The sequence below is a fragment of the Brachyhypopomus gauderio genome, chromosome 15, assembly GCF_052324685.1.
Source record: "Brachyhypopomus gauderio isolate BG-103 chromosome 15, BGAUD_0.2, whole genome shotgun sequence".
In the NCBI taxonomy this organism is placed as follows: Eukaryota; Metazoa; Chordata; class Actinopteri; order Gymnotiformes; family Hypopomidae; genus Brachyhypopomus; species Brachyhypopomus gauderio.
The window spans coordinates 22,519,380-22,534,845 of NC_135225.1; the positions used below are offsets into that span (position 1 = coordinate 22,519,380).

The 15,466-nt window shown below is 44.9% G+C and overlaps 1 protein-coding gene and 1 long non-coding RNA gene across 4 annotated transcripts in view; one reads left to right on the forward strand and one right to left on the reverse strand.

The window, feature by feature from the left end:
• b3galnt2 (beta-1,3-N-acetylgalactosaminyltransferase 2) overlaps positions 1-9,848 on the forward strand; it is a 40,839-nt gene extending 30,991 nt beyond the window's left edge. Inside the window, exon 10 of one of the 3 annotated variants that reach the window (XM_076974052.1) lies at positions 9,403-9,848. In XM_076974052.1, coding sequence (XP_076830167.1) covers positions 9,403-9,543 — 141 coding nt within the window. In that variant the 3' untranslated portion in view covers positions 9,544-9,848. The remainder of the gene's footprint in view (positions 1-9,402) is intronic. The other 2 variants (XM_076974051.1, XM_076974050.1) reach the window with 2 other exon arrangements.
• Positions 705-15,466, reverse strand: part of LOC143476077 (uncharacterized) — a 228,238-nt gene continuing 213,476 nt past the window's right edge. The window contains exon 2 of the long non-coding RNA XR_013121220.1: positions 705-3,268. This is a non-coding gene — a long non-coding RNA (uncharacterized LOC143476077). The remainder of the gene's footprint in view (positions 3,269-15,466) is intronic.

Here is a 15,466-nt window from a genome sequence, read left to right on the forward strand (position 1 = left end):
ATTTTAGGGCTTTAGGTTCTAGCGAGATATAAAGTTGAGTGTCATCTGCATATTGATGATAACTAATACCATGTTTATTAATGATGTGTGGTAATGGAAGCATATATAGGTTGAATAGTAACGGCCCAAGAATTGATCCTTGGGGGACACCACAAGTTATTTTTTGACGTGTGGAGGAAGAGGTACCTAATGCTACATAGTAATCACGCCCAGTTAGGTACGATCTAAACCAGTCTAAGACTAAGCCACTAAGGCCTACCCAGCTCTGTAGTCGATCAAGAAGTATTTCATGATCAACGGTGTCAAAAGCGGCGCTTAAATCTAGCAGAAAAAGGACTGAGAGTTTGCCTGCATCCTTATTCAATCTCAAGTCATTTACTACCTTAACTAGGGCTGTTTCAGTGCTGTGGAGAGCTCTGAAACCAGATTGAAAAGTGTCATTTATTTGATTTACTTTGACATAGTCATTCAACTGGATTGACACTACTTTTTCAATGATTTTGCTAAGAAAGGAAAGGTTAGATATAGGTCGATAATTATTAAGAATTGTGGGATCAAGATTTCTGTTCTTTAATAGTGGTTTAACCATTGCAGTTTTAAAAATTTTAGGGAATTCACCCAATTGCAGAGACTGATTAACAATCGTTAGAACTTCATTTGCTAATGAGCTCAGAACCTGCTTGAAAAAGCTTTTTGGTAAAGGGTCCAGTTCACAAGTAGAGGATTTTAGTGATGAAATCACATCAAGTAGTGTTACCATGTCAACTTCTTGGAAATAAGACATATTAAAGTTAGGCTGAGTAACTGATATAAGGGTTGATGGTCTATTAGTGCTTGTTGCTATGTTCTGCCTTATACTAGTAATCTTGTCCTTAAAAAATATAGCAAACTCCTCACATTTTTCAACTGAAACAGTCTCAGGGAAGCCACAGGAGGTGGGGTTTACTAGCTGATCTATGCTTCTGAACAAGACAGCTGAGTTATTATTGGATGAATTGATTAAGGTAGAGAAATAGTTTTTCCTTGCTGATTTCACTTCACTGTTGTAATTCTGCAATGTTGTTTTATAAATATCAAAATGTACTTGCAATTTTGACTTTCGCCAACGTCTCTCAGCCTGCCTACAATCTTGCCTAAATTTTACAATAGATGGAGTGTTTCTCCAGGGCATCTTAATTTTACCAGAGATTATTTTATTTACCTTTGGTGCCACAGCATCAATACAGTTCCTAACTCTGTGTGTGAATGTTTCAACTAGCTCATTCCCATTTTCTGAGAGGGGAGGGAGGGACTGTATCATGTCTGTGAAGGCCACGGCACTGCCAGCACTGAGATAACGCTTGGTTATTGTGCGCTTTTCACTGAGTGTTCTAGTAGATAATGACATGTTGAAAAATACACCAAAATGGTCAGAGATTGCAACATCAGTAATTTCAGTATTATTAACCTCTATACGTTTAGAAATGACCAAATCTAAAATGTGGCCATGCTTATGAGTTGGGCCTGATACATGCTGTATGAGATCAAAAGAGTTAAGCATCCTCATGAATTCTGAAGTGATTGGATTTGTGGATATATCCATGTGAATATTAAAATCCCCAGCAATTAAAACATAATCAAAATCAATTAAAATCCTTGAAAGCATTTCTTCAAAATCTTCAAGAAAATCTGCATGTAGTCTGGGAGGATGATAGATAACAATCAAAAGAACTGAATAAGTACTGTTGAGTTGTACTGCCAGATATTCAAACGTAGGATGTTCCCCTAATGAGATCTGCTTACATCGGAATGCTTTATGGTAAAAACATGCAACACCACCACCTCTCTTATTTACTCTGGAGACATTAAAATAGTTAAAGTCGGGAGGTGAAGCTTCATTTAGCACTATTGCTCCATTGCTATCAAGCCAAGTCTCTGTTAGAAAAAGAAAGTCCAGACAGTAATCTTCAATTAATTTAGCTATTATAAAAGACTTGTTTGTGAGTGAGCGGACATTTAGTAAGGAGACTTTGAAGACTTGATGTGTTTGATCAGCATCGCTTACATCACTTGTGCATTTCACTGGGATCAAATTTTGTTTGTTACAATGTATTGTACCCTTATGTTTTCTTCTGATTACATTTTTATTTCGACTCTGAGAGCCATGCCACCGGCTATTTAAAATAACTGGAATGTAGCACTGACTAGGAGCATGGGTTCCAGTGTGTCAGACCTGAGAATTCACTGAGTGTGCAGGAGAAGTGGGTGAGTTCCTGCAAGACAGCAGACTGTAGTGTTGCAGAACCTCTTCAATCTCCTGGAGTTTACCTCTGAGACTGTGGACAGATTCTCTGACAGGAGATGGTGGGCTCCTTTGACTGCTTAATAAAGCCCACTTGATTTTCTGAACACCACTTGGACATCCAGCGGTTTAGCGATGTGAGCCTGCTGTATTGCTCATCACCGCGCCGCATTGGGATGGGGCCAGAGCAGATTACGGCATCGGACATCGTCTGGGCTAATTTAACCACCTCTTTAACATTAGCCTTAGTCACCTCTGACTGCCGCAGATGTATATCGTTGGCCCCTACATGAATCACTATCCTAGAAAACCTCCTATGAGCTAACAATCTAAGGTTGCCACTAATGTCCGGCGCTCTGGCTCCCGGTAAACAGCTGACTGTAACCGCTGGTGCCCCTACAGGAATAGCGACTTTCACGTGCCGAACTATAGAGTCTCCTATGACCAGAGTCTCCTCAGAGGGTGTAGCACTGAGCGGGGCAAACCTGTTGGACACGTGAATCGGTGAGTGGTGCTCTGGTGGGCTAGCGCTGGCGTTAGCGGTAGCTGCAGCCCTCGCTCTCCGACTACGCCGCCGAGACGTCACCCATTCGCCCCGCTGTGAGGGCTCTATCGCCGGAGTCGCGGAGGCGCTAGTTCTCCCTGGCGCGTCCACACCTACTACAGACCCTGTCTCTCTATCCCTCAATAATGAGTGGACGCGGCGCTCTAAACTTTCCACTTTCGCCACAAGAGAAGTAACTAACTGGCACCTCTCACAAATACTATCACTATTACTATCAGTGGCGAAAGGGTCTAGACTAAACATGCCACACTCCGAACAAGGAAACAAACCAACACCAGCCATGAATAAATCAAAACACTTACCGTGTCTAGCCGATTTATACAAACTTACGCTAGCTGATTTTTAGAAGCAGAAAGTTGATCAGCGGCCGGAATATTCAACTGCCCGTCTTGACGGTGGAAGTACTATCTGTAAAAAATTATCTAGGAAGGCAAAAAATAAAGATTACAGGCCTCTCATCTTTTTAAGGGGGAGAACTTGCACAATTGGTGAATGACTAAATACTTATTTTCCCCACTGTATACAAGGTAATACAGAAGTGTGAAGCAGTCAGATTCACAACAGATATCTGGACCTCGATCCAGATGGAGGCCTATCTCACAGTCACATCACATTTCATCACTGAAGACTGGCGACTGGAGAGTTTCGTTTTAGAAACAAAAAAAATGGATGACAGTCACACAGCCGATCACATTGCAAGAGAACTGACGGAGATTAGTTTTGAGTGGGACATCCAAAGTACTAAAATAGTGTCTGTGGTCCATGACAATGCGGCAAACATGAGTGCGTGCACCAATTAGCTGACCCAGCAGCCCGCATGAGGAAATATGAAAGGAGTGCGCTGCACGGGCCACACACTACAACTGCATTAATAGTGCGCTAAAACAGGACCCTATTTACTGCACTGTTGCTGCTGCAAGGCGTGTTGTTTCTCATTTCAAAAAAAGCGCAAAGGCCCCAACATCACTACAAGATAAACAGAAAGAAAAAAATGTCCCTCAGCATAAATTAGTGCAGGATGTTGTAACTAGGTGGAATTCTGTATTTGATGCTTGATCACCTGATTGAGCAAAGGGGGCCTGTTTCAGCCGTGCTAACGGATACAAGTGTGAGCAAACAATCAGATGGTAACCTGGAGCTCTCCACATCACAGTGGCGCACAGCAGAGGACATAGTTGCTGTTCTTAAACCAATGATCACTCTGACTGAGCTTTTGTCACAAGACACCAACGCATCCTTGTCTGCTACTGTCCCCATGCTCATGAACATTAAAAAATGGCATTTGGTGGTGTGTGATGACAGCAAAATCACAAAAACCATCAAAACTATACTGTCGGATGAGATGGACAGGCGATGGGAGCTGAAAGATCCAGGCTTCGAAAGGAGTGTCCATATCAGTGCTGCTGTACTAGACCCGCACTTTAAGAAACTCTCCTTTCTCTCTGATGTGCAAAGAGATGAGGTGTATTCAGCGGTAGCAGAAATAGCCGAGAGTCTCACTGACGGGTCATCATTGGAGGAAAGTGACATGGTTGTGAATGCTGAGCCTACTGTGCCCAAACATAAGGAGACAGTGATGGCTATGCTGCTGGCCAGTGATGAGGAGGACCAGGCAGAGGATGAAAACAGTGACATGAAGGCTTATATCAAAGACTTCACGAAATGCAGCGGAGGTCCACTGGAATGGTGGCAGAAAAATGAGGCGAGATACCGAAAACTGTCGAGCTGCTAGGAGATTTCACAGCATCCCCTCCACCTCCACACTATCCGAGAGGATATTTTCTAAGGCGGGTTTCATTGCAAATAAATCACGGAGTGCACTTTATCCGTCCAACATCAACAAGTTGGTTTTTCTGGCACACAACTTTAAAAAAATCAGAGGATCACAGGTGCAGTAGAACACGGGCTTATCAAATGTTATGAAAGTTTTTTTCTCTTTCCTTTTTTTGACAAATCGTAGGTGTATCTATTTTTGGAATGCAAGTCGGAGGCTGCATGCGGTGCGTGCAAGTAGACCGATAAACTTTTTTTGTTGTTGTTTGCTTTTTAAACAGTTACTTGAACCTTACTTTAATTTAATTTATAATTTTTTTGCTGTTGTGTGGCAAATTGTTTTTATATTTTCAGGCAGGCCTATTTTATTTCAAATATTTGCACAGTGCTAGTCTGACAAAATTCAACATGCACACTGACGGTGACTTTTTTGACGGTTAGTGTTCTTTAATGCGAAATAAATAAAAGCTGAACAAAGCCAACCTACTATGTTTATTCATTTATCTGAGTGTTTTAGGTTTCTCCTTTGAAGTGGAAAAAGTCCTGAATGAGAACGGGATCCCGTATAAAGTGCTCGACTAAAGGGAAAGTAGTCAACTAAAGGGAAAATCTGTTGAATCAGATTCAACTATGAAAATCCTTAGTTGAATACAGCCCTAGTTCAAAACTCAGCTGTACGTATCATTACAAGAATAATTATTTTCATCATATCACACCTGTTTTATATCAGCTGACATTTACAAAACTTTATTCCTCACTTTCAAGGCAATTCACAACCTTGCCCCTCCATATACAGTATATCATCCTTATCAGCAATTGAAACACCTTGCCGGTGCAGCTTGGACACATCGTCAGTGATGAACCCAGGATCATTCGGTGTTTCGAGTCTTAAATCATCAGACACCCTCACCTGGGCGACCCAACCGGGGGTGATCAGTCCCCGGTTTGTGTCCAAGCAGCATGCTACTCCATTCTTCTCCCCTCTTGATCCACAGCCACCTGGAGGCTTTTTCTGCTGCCTCACTGATGTTTTTTGTGGCTCTTCTCTCAGCCAACCCTCTAATGCCAAGGAGCTTGAATGCCCGGTGCACAGATTGTCCTATAAAACCCCTGCAGCCCACCTCTATCGGCTCACAGCGGGCCCGCCAGCCACTTTCTCTGCACATCTCTACCAGCTCCAGGTATTTTGCCTTCTTTCGTTCATGAGCCTCCTCCATCCTTTCCTCCCAGGGGACTGTAAGCTCCAGCAGCACTACTTGCTTAGAGGACTCAGATGTTAGTACCAAGTCGGGCCTAAGTCGTGTTCTTGCAATCTGCTCTGGGAATTTCAGCTGCTTCCCAAGGTCCACTTTTAATTGCCAGTCATTAGCTGAGGCTAGTAGCCCAGTTGGGGCCTTGTGTGCCACTTGGGGTTTTTCTCCTGCCCTGATGAAGGTGATGTTATGCCTTCCTGGGAGCTGGCATTTTGCTGAATTCTGGTGCAGATGGTTTCTGATACTGCCTTAAGCACCTGGTCATGACGCCAGGTGTACCTCCCTTCTCCCAGAGCTTTTGGGCAGCAGCTTAGGATGTTCCAGGGAGCCTCGACCATGGCAAAGTGAACACAATGGTTTTTCTGCTAATCCCCAGCAATGGAGATTGGTTGGACTTGGAAGGACATCGTACACTGACTGGATCAAAAACTTGAGTCGTGCAGGCTATAACTTCCAAAGCTCTGTCCAGGTGATCTTCCGTGCAGATGCATTCTCCCAGTTTGTCCAAGCTCCTTGCTGGCGCATGCCCACCATCCTGCTGCGGCGTTCCTCCTCCACCCCTGCTCGGATCTCTGATTGGATCATCTGGCGTCTTTCTTTCCCCTGGGCTTTTCCGTAGCATGGTCGTGTGAAGCTACCTAGCCCAGCCCGACCAACTGCCACTGTGCCAACCAAGATGCCATGCCTCAATCTTGCTTCAGCCTGTTCTACTGCCTCCTGTGCCTTCCACTTCCTTCCGGTCCTGACTGTGATACCTGCTGAAGACACTCTGTTGTCAGCAGAGTCTCTATAAAGCATCACCTCCCTGGCTCTTGTGACCTTAAACTCCTCTACCAGGCCAGAAAAAGGAAGTTGCAGCTTGTTGGAGTTCCCATACAGAGCAATGCTGCTTAGGCTCTTTGGCAGACCTAGCCACCTTCTCAGGTACTGGCTGATGTTGCGCTCAAAGCCCTCTACCATGGTTGTGGGAACCTCATACACCAACAATGGCCACAGCAGTCTTGGCAGGATACCATGTTGATATATCCATGCCTTGAACCTCCCTGGAAGACCTGATTTATCTACTGCTGATAGCCATCTCTTCAACTCCGCATGTGTGGACTGGACTGCTACCTTGTCTTTTAGAGTGCTGTCGTAGATCTTCCCTAGACTTTTGATGGGTTTCTCTGTCACTGATGGAATAAGGACTCCATCCAAGTAGAAGCGATACTTCTCCACCACTTTACCTTTCCTCAGGACCAGAGACCTGGATTTTGCAGGCTTAAACATCATTCTTGCCCATGTGATAATCCTTTCCAGACCCTGCAGAAGCCAGCGACATCCTGTCACCGTTGTTGCTGTGACTGTGAGATCATCCATGAAGGCTCTAATCGGAGGCTGGCGCATGCCTGATTTGGACAGGGGGCCCCTACATTCCACTTCAGCTGCTTTGACCATCATATTCATTGCTAGTGCAAACAGCACGACTGATATGGTACAACCTGTAATGATCCCTTTCTCAAGTCGATGCCATGCTGATGTTACTGACCCAGAGGTGAATCTCAACTAAAACTGCTGTAATAGTCCCATATGAGTTTGTTGATCTTCTCTGGTATGTGGTGAGCTGTCAAAGCTGTTGACACAAGCTTGTGCGGGATGGATCCATAGGCATTGGCCAGGTCGAGCCAAATGACTGCCAGGTCCCCTCGGTTTTCCCTTGCCTCCCGTATCAGCTGTGTGACCACTCCTGTGTGTTCTAAACAACCTGGCATGCCTGGGACTCCTCCCTTCTGCACTAATGTGTCAATGTAAGAATTCTTAAGGAGGTACTCAGTCAGCCGGTTTGCCAGAACCTTGAAGAAGATCTTGCCTTCAACACTGAACAGGGAGATGGTGCGGAACTGTGAGATGTTACTTGCATTCTCCTCCTTAGGTATCCAGACACCTTCAGCATACCGCCACCGCAACTCTTCCCCTCCGCCATACTACCTTGATGAGTCTCCACAGCCTTACGAGGAGTCTGGGGCAATGTTTGTATACTTTATATGGCACACCGCTCGGTCCTGGAGCTGCACTGGCCCTAGCCATTCTCACTGTTTCCCTGACTTCTGCCAGGGTAGGTTCTTTAATGTTGAACTGAGTGGAGGGTTCTGGAGGTATAAACTCTCTACAGGGGGGCAGATCTTCCTCTCTCCTACTGTCGCTGTATGATTTCTGGAGGTGTAGGTTCATTTCATCCTCTGGGCAGGATAAGGTTCAATTCCGCTTCTGTCCTAGCAGCTGCTTAGTGACTCTAAAAGGATTTGCTATGAAGGCAGTGCGTTTGCGGGCCCTCTCTCTGCCCCTTCTCCTGTGACACTCAGCACGTCGGAGGCAAATGAGCTTCTGTCTTAAAATGTCCCGGAGCTCTGTAAGGGCTTGCCTTTCCTCCTCGTGTCCCTTCCTGTACTGTTGTTTAAGGGCCTTTAGTTCTTTCCTCAGCTGGGTGATCTTTGTTTCTCGCCGGTTTGGCCTAGCTGGGATCTTGGCCTTTGGTTGTTTTATGCCAAATCTCTCAGCACCAATACTGACGATTAAAGATGACATCAACTGGAGTCGCTGGTCAACACCCCCTCTGGACACTGCCTCCAGGGTAGCATCCACATCTTCATCCAACTTCCGCCATTCAGCCTCCTTGTGTGCAGCAGGCCATAAGACCCGGCGATGTTCAGATGGTATGCTAGGTGGAACAAGTAGAGTGTGGAGGCTCTGGACGCTGTGGGGTTGCTCCGGGTCCTGCTCCTCCTCCGTCTCACCGGGGTCAATGCTAAGCACTGGCTCCATGCGTTGCTCATCTTGCTTCCTCCTTGTGCAGCCCATCCTGGCCTGGTGGATCCTCAGGCCTCTCAGGTTCTTACAGACCTTGCCACATAAACAGGTTGCTCTCATTGTCAATAATCCGTCGCACATGTCTTGTATCCTTAGTTCCGTCCTTATTAATATCACCTCTCACTCACCATCACTGAGATCATCTGCCTCCACTCACCTGTCTGTTCCCACTATACGCCTCAGCACCAGGGGCGGTAGGGTTTTTAATAGCTCTGCCTCTAGGTTATGGAATGCTCTACCTCCTGACTTAGGGAATTCTGACTATCACATTTGAAGTCGGGTCTCAAAAATCACCTATTTAGAGTTGCCTAGAACATCTGACTTCAATTGCTCTGTTCATTTTATCAATTTTTTTTGTTGAATACTGTCTCTCTGTTTTGTTGTTTTATTTATTATTGTCATATTTTAAATATGTAAGGTGAACTTGAGTGTAAGAAGGTGCCATCAAATTAAATGTATTATTATTATTATTATTATATGTGTATGTATTTTATTGACCATAAAAGTGGCCAATGAAGATTTTCTGGAGCAGTCATTATTTATCTGTCCTCAGAAAATACAAATTACACTGTTCTGGCACACTGTAGACAACAGCTGTATAGCAGATGTACCGAAAAAAGTGAATATTCAGTGCATGTTGTCCCCTGAGTTGTAACCTCATTCTTTGTGTTGTTTGTAAACAGGATGCAGGCTGGCTGTGTGAGAAGGAATGCTATATGGACATGCTGTCATCACCCCAGCATACTGCTGAAGAGCTACGGTCTCTTTGGGACCAGAAGAGAGCTTGTGGGGACCCGTGTGGCTGTGTCTGGGGCCACCATTGAAGTCTTTGGGAATCACTGAAGCCTTTGGATATGAAAACAAGAACCTAAGCTGGTGTACACCTCACTGACATACTAACTCTGCAGTACTGTTAAATCTCTGGTGTGAATATTTTAGATGCTTGATAGAAGAAGCATTCAAAAATTGCTGTGAGTGTCTTTGACCTGAGTGCACATTATGGAGGAGCACCAAGAGGAGACGTGCAACAGTGAACCAGTTTCCCTCAAGTGTATTTTTGTCATACTTTAAAATCCTAGTCATGATCATGATGTCTCACACATGCTTCGTGGGTGTACCAACAGATGTAAAAAATAAAGATGAAAAATATGGTTTGTTTTATTATTCATCCTGTCATGGCTTCTTGTGTTATTAGATGCGGACTTTAAAAGACTGAAAGCTAGATTGACCTTTTATTGTCTTTGAATTTGCTAAGTTGGACAGCAAATTTTCCTTTTCACTTATTATGACTTACTTATCCCCAGATAATACACAAAACCCTTTCAGAACATTATAAAAGTAAGAACAGGTGAAAATTTTAAAAGGTTTCTCCTTGTTCACTGATGAACGAAGACATTTGTCTAGATTTGCAATATCTGTTTATGCAGAGCCAGCATAAAGTGTGGATAAGAGTCAAAGTCAAATTAATTTATATAATCAAATCAAATCAGATTTATTGTTACATCACCAGAGTACAGGTACACCGGTAAACAATATTTACAATAAGATGTATAAATTACAAACAGTTAAGCTAGTGTATGTACATTAAAAACTTACTCTGTAGTGTCATGTAAATAAAAATAGTGTTATTCAAATTTTTTTTAATATCTACAATATATTAAATATACATGTGATATTGCACAGTGAATGGAGCTGAATGTAACAGGCTATGGATCTTATAATGCTGTGTAGATGTGCCAGTGGTCACACTGAGTTATGATGCAGTAGTAATGTCAGAGCAAGGTATGGAGTGAGTATATGATGGTGCAGGGGTAGAGTATTGTCTCTGGTTGTAATTTTTAAGTCCCATGGTCCAGCAGTGCAGGGGTGCAGTGTGAAATAAAGTGCAGATGTACTGTTGTGTTCATACATGTAATGGGGGGTGTGGGTTGGTCAGAGCCGAGATTACTGGCTGTTCAGTAGCCTGGTGGCATGGGGGAAGAAGCTGTCTCTGAGCCGACTGGTTCTGGCTTTGAAGCTTCTGAGCCTCCTACCACTCTGCAGCTGAGAGAACAGACAGTGGCTAGGATGGGAGGGGTCCTTCATGATCCTTCTGGACTTCCTCAGGCAGCGGCTGGTGTATAAGTCCAGCAGGTTAGGGAGCTGAACCCCGGTGATGGACTGTGCTGTTCGTACTACTCTGCCGAGATTTACTCTCAAGAACAGTGCAGTGATTATACCACAGTTCAAGTATCGCTGTTTATTGAAAGATTTTGAGTTAAAGAGGACTGTAATGTATTGTTGAAAATGCATATGTGGTGTGCGTTCTGTGTGTGCCGAATGTGCACCCGTGCTGAGAGGCGGGAAGTGTTGAAAAGAGGCGGGGTTCCGCGAACTGAATAAAGAAAGTAAGCGCACGTTGAAAAACCAGCTCCTGTCTCGTTCCTGTTATATTGTACACAATATATAAGTACATTACATGGTGTCAGAAGACTGTTAAGAACGGTAACTACGCAGCCATGACCACGCAGTTTGAGCATCCGAAGATTGACTGGGATGCCGCGGATTTGTATCAGGAATTTCAGCGGTTTAGCTGCCACGTCAGCTTCATATTTGCAGGGCCCCTCACCGCACTGCGGGCGAAAGAGAAAGCCGGATGGCTAGGTACGTGGATTGGGGAGCAAGGAAGAGAGATATATAAGACGCTACAATGGGAGGATGGCGAAAAAGAAGATCCCGCGAAAGTGCTGGACAAGTTCGCCGGGTATATCAGACCGAGAAAAAATAAACGGATCGCCAGACATCGCTTCAAGCAGAGGAAGCAGGGCGCAACGGAAAGCTTCGACCATTTTGTGAAGGACCTGAAGCTGCTTTTAATGGACTGTGAGTATGCAGACGCAGACGACATGCTGATAGATGCAATAATAGCTGGAGTCAGAGAGAAACGCGTCCAGGAGAGGCTGTTAGACAAAGGCGAAGATTTGACCCTGGCTAAAGCAGTCGAAATTCCCCAGCAATTCGAAATGTCTCAAATTCAAATGCGAATTGTTAGAGAGGAAGATGCACAGGTGGCGCATGTTTCAAGCAGACCTAGCTATAATAGCCAAATTAAAAAGGCGTACAGTCACAAGCGGCATAAACCCGTCCACCCAACGCAAACTGCACAAAATAAAACGAATAACTGTTCAAGATGTGGTAAAGATCCCAAACATAAGTGGAATGGAGGAAAATGCCCAGCAAAAGGCTCGTTGTGCTCATGCTGTCAGAAACCAAATCACTGGGCATCAGTCTGCCGAAGCAAATCTGTAAGTGCAGTTAACGTAGAGGCAACCTCCTCACAGAATGACGAGGACATTCTGGACATAAACCTGACAACAGAGGATGTTCCCATAGCGGTGCATATAGATGATAAGTGGGTGGTAGATATTTATGTCCTGTCTCAAAAAGTGCAGTTTAGGATAGATACAGGTGCAAAATGTAACACTTTGACTCTAAACTGTTACCAGTTGCTAAAACACATGGGGGAACTAAAGAGTTCCAAAAGAGTTCTGAGAACTTACTCAAACCACAGAATAAAACCAGTGGCTGCTGTTGACCTTCCACTAACCTATAAAGACTCTAAAGGCACTGCAGAGTTTGAAATAGTGGACAGCGCACAAGAGAATGTGCTCAGTGGTGAAACAGCTGAGGCCTTTGGCTTAATTACTAGGCTGGACTCTCTAAAAGTCAGCAGTGTGGCAGATGATGTAAGTACGGTGAACAACGGCTCCACGAACCTGAGCCCACCGCCCGGGTTAGAAAACTTTCCTGAACTTACACGCACTACCGGAACACTGCCAGGCAAATACACAATTAAGATCAACCCTGAAGCAAAACCAGTGGTACATCCTGTGCGCCGACAACCAGTAGCTCTCAGAGCGAAGATCGTGAATAAGCTCAACAAGATGGTGAGTGATGGCAACATCACCAAAGTCAACCGACCAACTGAGTGGGTGAGTTCTATGGTTGTGGTCACAAACAAAGACAAACTCAGAATATGCATAGATCCAAGCGACCTGAACTGTGCTATAAAACGGGAACACTATCCAATGCGCACGATCAAAGAGGTTGTATCCACTATGCCCAATGCAAAGGTGTTTTCTGTCCTAGATGCAAAGTCAGGTTTCCTACAGATTGAGTTAGATGAAGCATCATCTTTTCTGACAACGTTTAACACCCCTATTGGGAGGTTCAGGTGGCTGAGGTTACCCTTTGGCATAAAATGTGCACCGGAAATATTCCAGCGCATCATGGACCAGATGTTGGAGGGCATCAGTGGTGAAACCGGCATAATGGATGACATTCTCATTGCAGCACCCACAGTAGAAGAACACGACAAAATACTAAGGAAAGTTGTGGAAAGAGCCACAAGTTACAATCTCAGGCTTAACTTCAGTAAATGCCTCATCAGACAGCCAGCAGTACCATATGTGGGACATTTAATAACTGCTGAGGGATTAAAACCAGATCCTGCTAAAACAGAAGCTGTGCGATGCATGCCACCACCAAGCGACAAAGAAGGTGTCCGTCGTTTCTTGGGGTTTGTGACATATTTGTCAAAGTTCATTCCAAAACTTAGTGAGATTGATGCTCCCTTAAGACAACTCACCAAAAGTGATGTGGAGTTCGCGTGGGATCCGGCGCAGCAGCAGGCGTTCGACAAACTTAAGCACGTATGCACTCATCACCCCGTGCTGAAGTTTTATGACGTGTCAAAACCTGTGGAGATATACTGTGACGCAAGCAGCACAGGACTGGGAGCAGTTCTGTTACAGGATGATCGGCCAGTCGCCTTCTCATCTAGGTCAATGACTGATGCCGAGACGCGCTACGCGCAGATTGAGAAGGAGATGCTCTCCATTGTTCATGCCTGCGCCAAGTTCCACCACTACATATTCGGGAAACATGTCACAATATACAATGACCACAAGCCACTGGAGGACATCTATAAGAAACCACTACTCTCAACTCCGATGCGCATACAGAGGATGCGCTTGCGACTGCAGTGGTATGACATCACTGTTAAATACAGACGAGGGAAAGACATGGAGCTCCCCGACACGTTGTCCAGAGCTCAGCTGTCAGACAAGACCCCAGAGGCAGGCAGCCTAGAGTGCGTCTCAATGCTCAACTTCCTGTCTGTAAGTAACGATAAATACACTGAATTGCAAAAATGTACCAAAGACGAATTAAGTCTTCTGCAGCAAGTTGTCCAGCAGGGTTGGCCAGACAACAGGAGGGAACTACCCATTCCTATTCAGCCATACTGGGACTCAAGAAGTCAGCTGGCTGTAACTGACGGTGTAGTATACAAAGGCATGCGCATCGTTATTCCCCCCACCATGCATAGACGCATGCTGGAGCTAATACACCAGTCTCACCTGGGCATGGTGAAGAGCAAACAACGAGCACGGGAGGTGCTCTATTGGCCAGGTATGAGTCCTGAAATTGAAGACATAATCAGAAACTGCTGCAAGTGTGCTGAAATTCAAAACAGACTTCCCAAACAGCCACTAATGCCAACCGAGACACCTGAGCTACCGTTTGAAGTAGTGGCCTCTGATCTGTTTGAATTTGAGGACAAACACTACATCATACTAGTTGACTATTACTCTAAATATATTGAAGTTGACCTGCTAAGAGACCAGCGCAGCCGTACTACTATTGAAGCCTTGAAATCTCAGTTCAGTAGGCATGGCATCCCTGCAATTCTGCGGACAGATAATGGACCGCAGTATGCCTCTGAGGAGTTCAAGGAGTTCTGTCAAAACTACAGCATTGTACACAAAACATCTTCACCTCACACGCCACACTCCAATGGTGAAGCAGAGCGAGCAGTACAAACAGTTAAGAGACTGTGGAGCAAAGCAACCGACAGACATCTGGCTTTACTAGACTACAGGACAACACCCCTTGAGTCAGTTGGCCTTTCGCCTGCACAGCTGCTTATGGGCAGGAGACCTCGCAACAAACTGCCAACTGCTCGTGCACTACTTAGACCAATGACCTATGACACCCTTAAGGTAAAGTACCTACTAGACAAGACCAAAGACACACAGAAGTTCTATTACGACAAAAGAGCAAGTTGTGCACGTCCAGATCTTCAACCTGGTGATGAGGTCAGGATGGCACCGTACCCTGGCAACCAGAGGTGGACCCCTGGAGTCGTCACTCAGCAACACACTTCCCCACGATCATACATTGTGGACAGCAAAGGCAAGTTGTATCGGCGTAATTTGCAACATCTCCGCAGCTCCACTCCAACTGCCAATCAGTCCCAGCATAATCTGCATGATGAAGCCTGGTGTGAACCAGCAGCAGAGGAGCCACAGTCAACAGCATCCCCACCAGAGCCTTGTCCGTCACCCATAGAGGTACCACGGCGTACGCAGGCCCAAACAGGTGGGCTCCTTCGCACTAGATTGGGCAGAACAGTAAGACCACCCGAGAGGCTCAACTTGTGAACTTGTCTTAGTCAGGGACAGGCGTGGTAAGACGTCTGTTGGAAGTGATGTGCTAGCAACCTCTCCTTCTTAGTTTAGTTTGACCACTTGTTCATCTTGTAGGCTAAATATTTTCTGTGTATATTAAGCTTACAGATATCTGTGAAAGTATTGATTTAGTTATGTTTACACCGTTGTGAAGGTAATGAATAATTCCAGTTTGGAAGATTGTCGAAGATACTGTTTACATCTGCTATATCTAGTACTGAACCTGTGACTTATTACT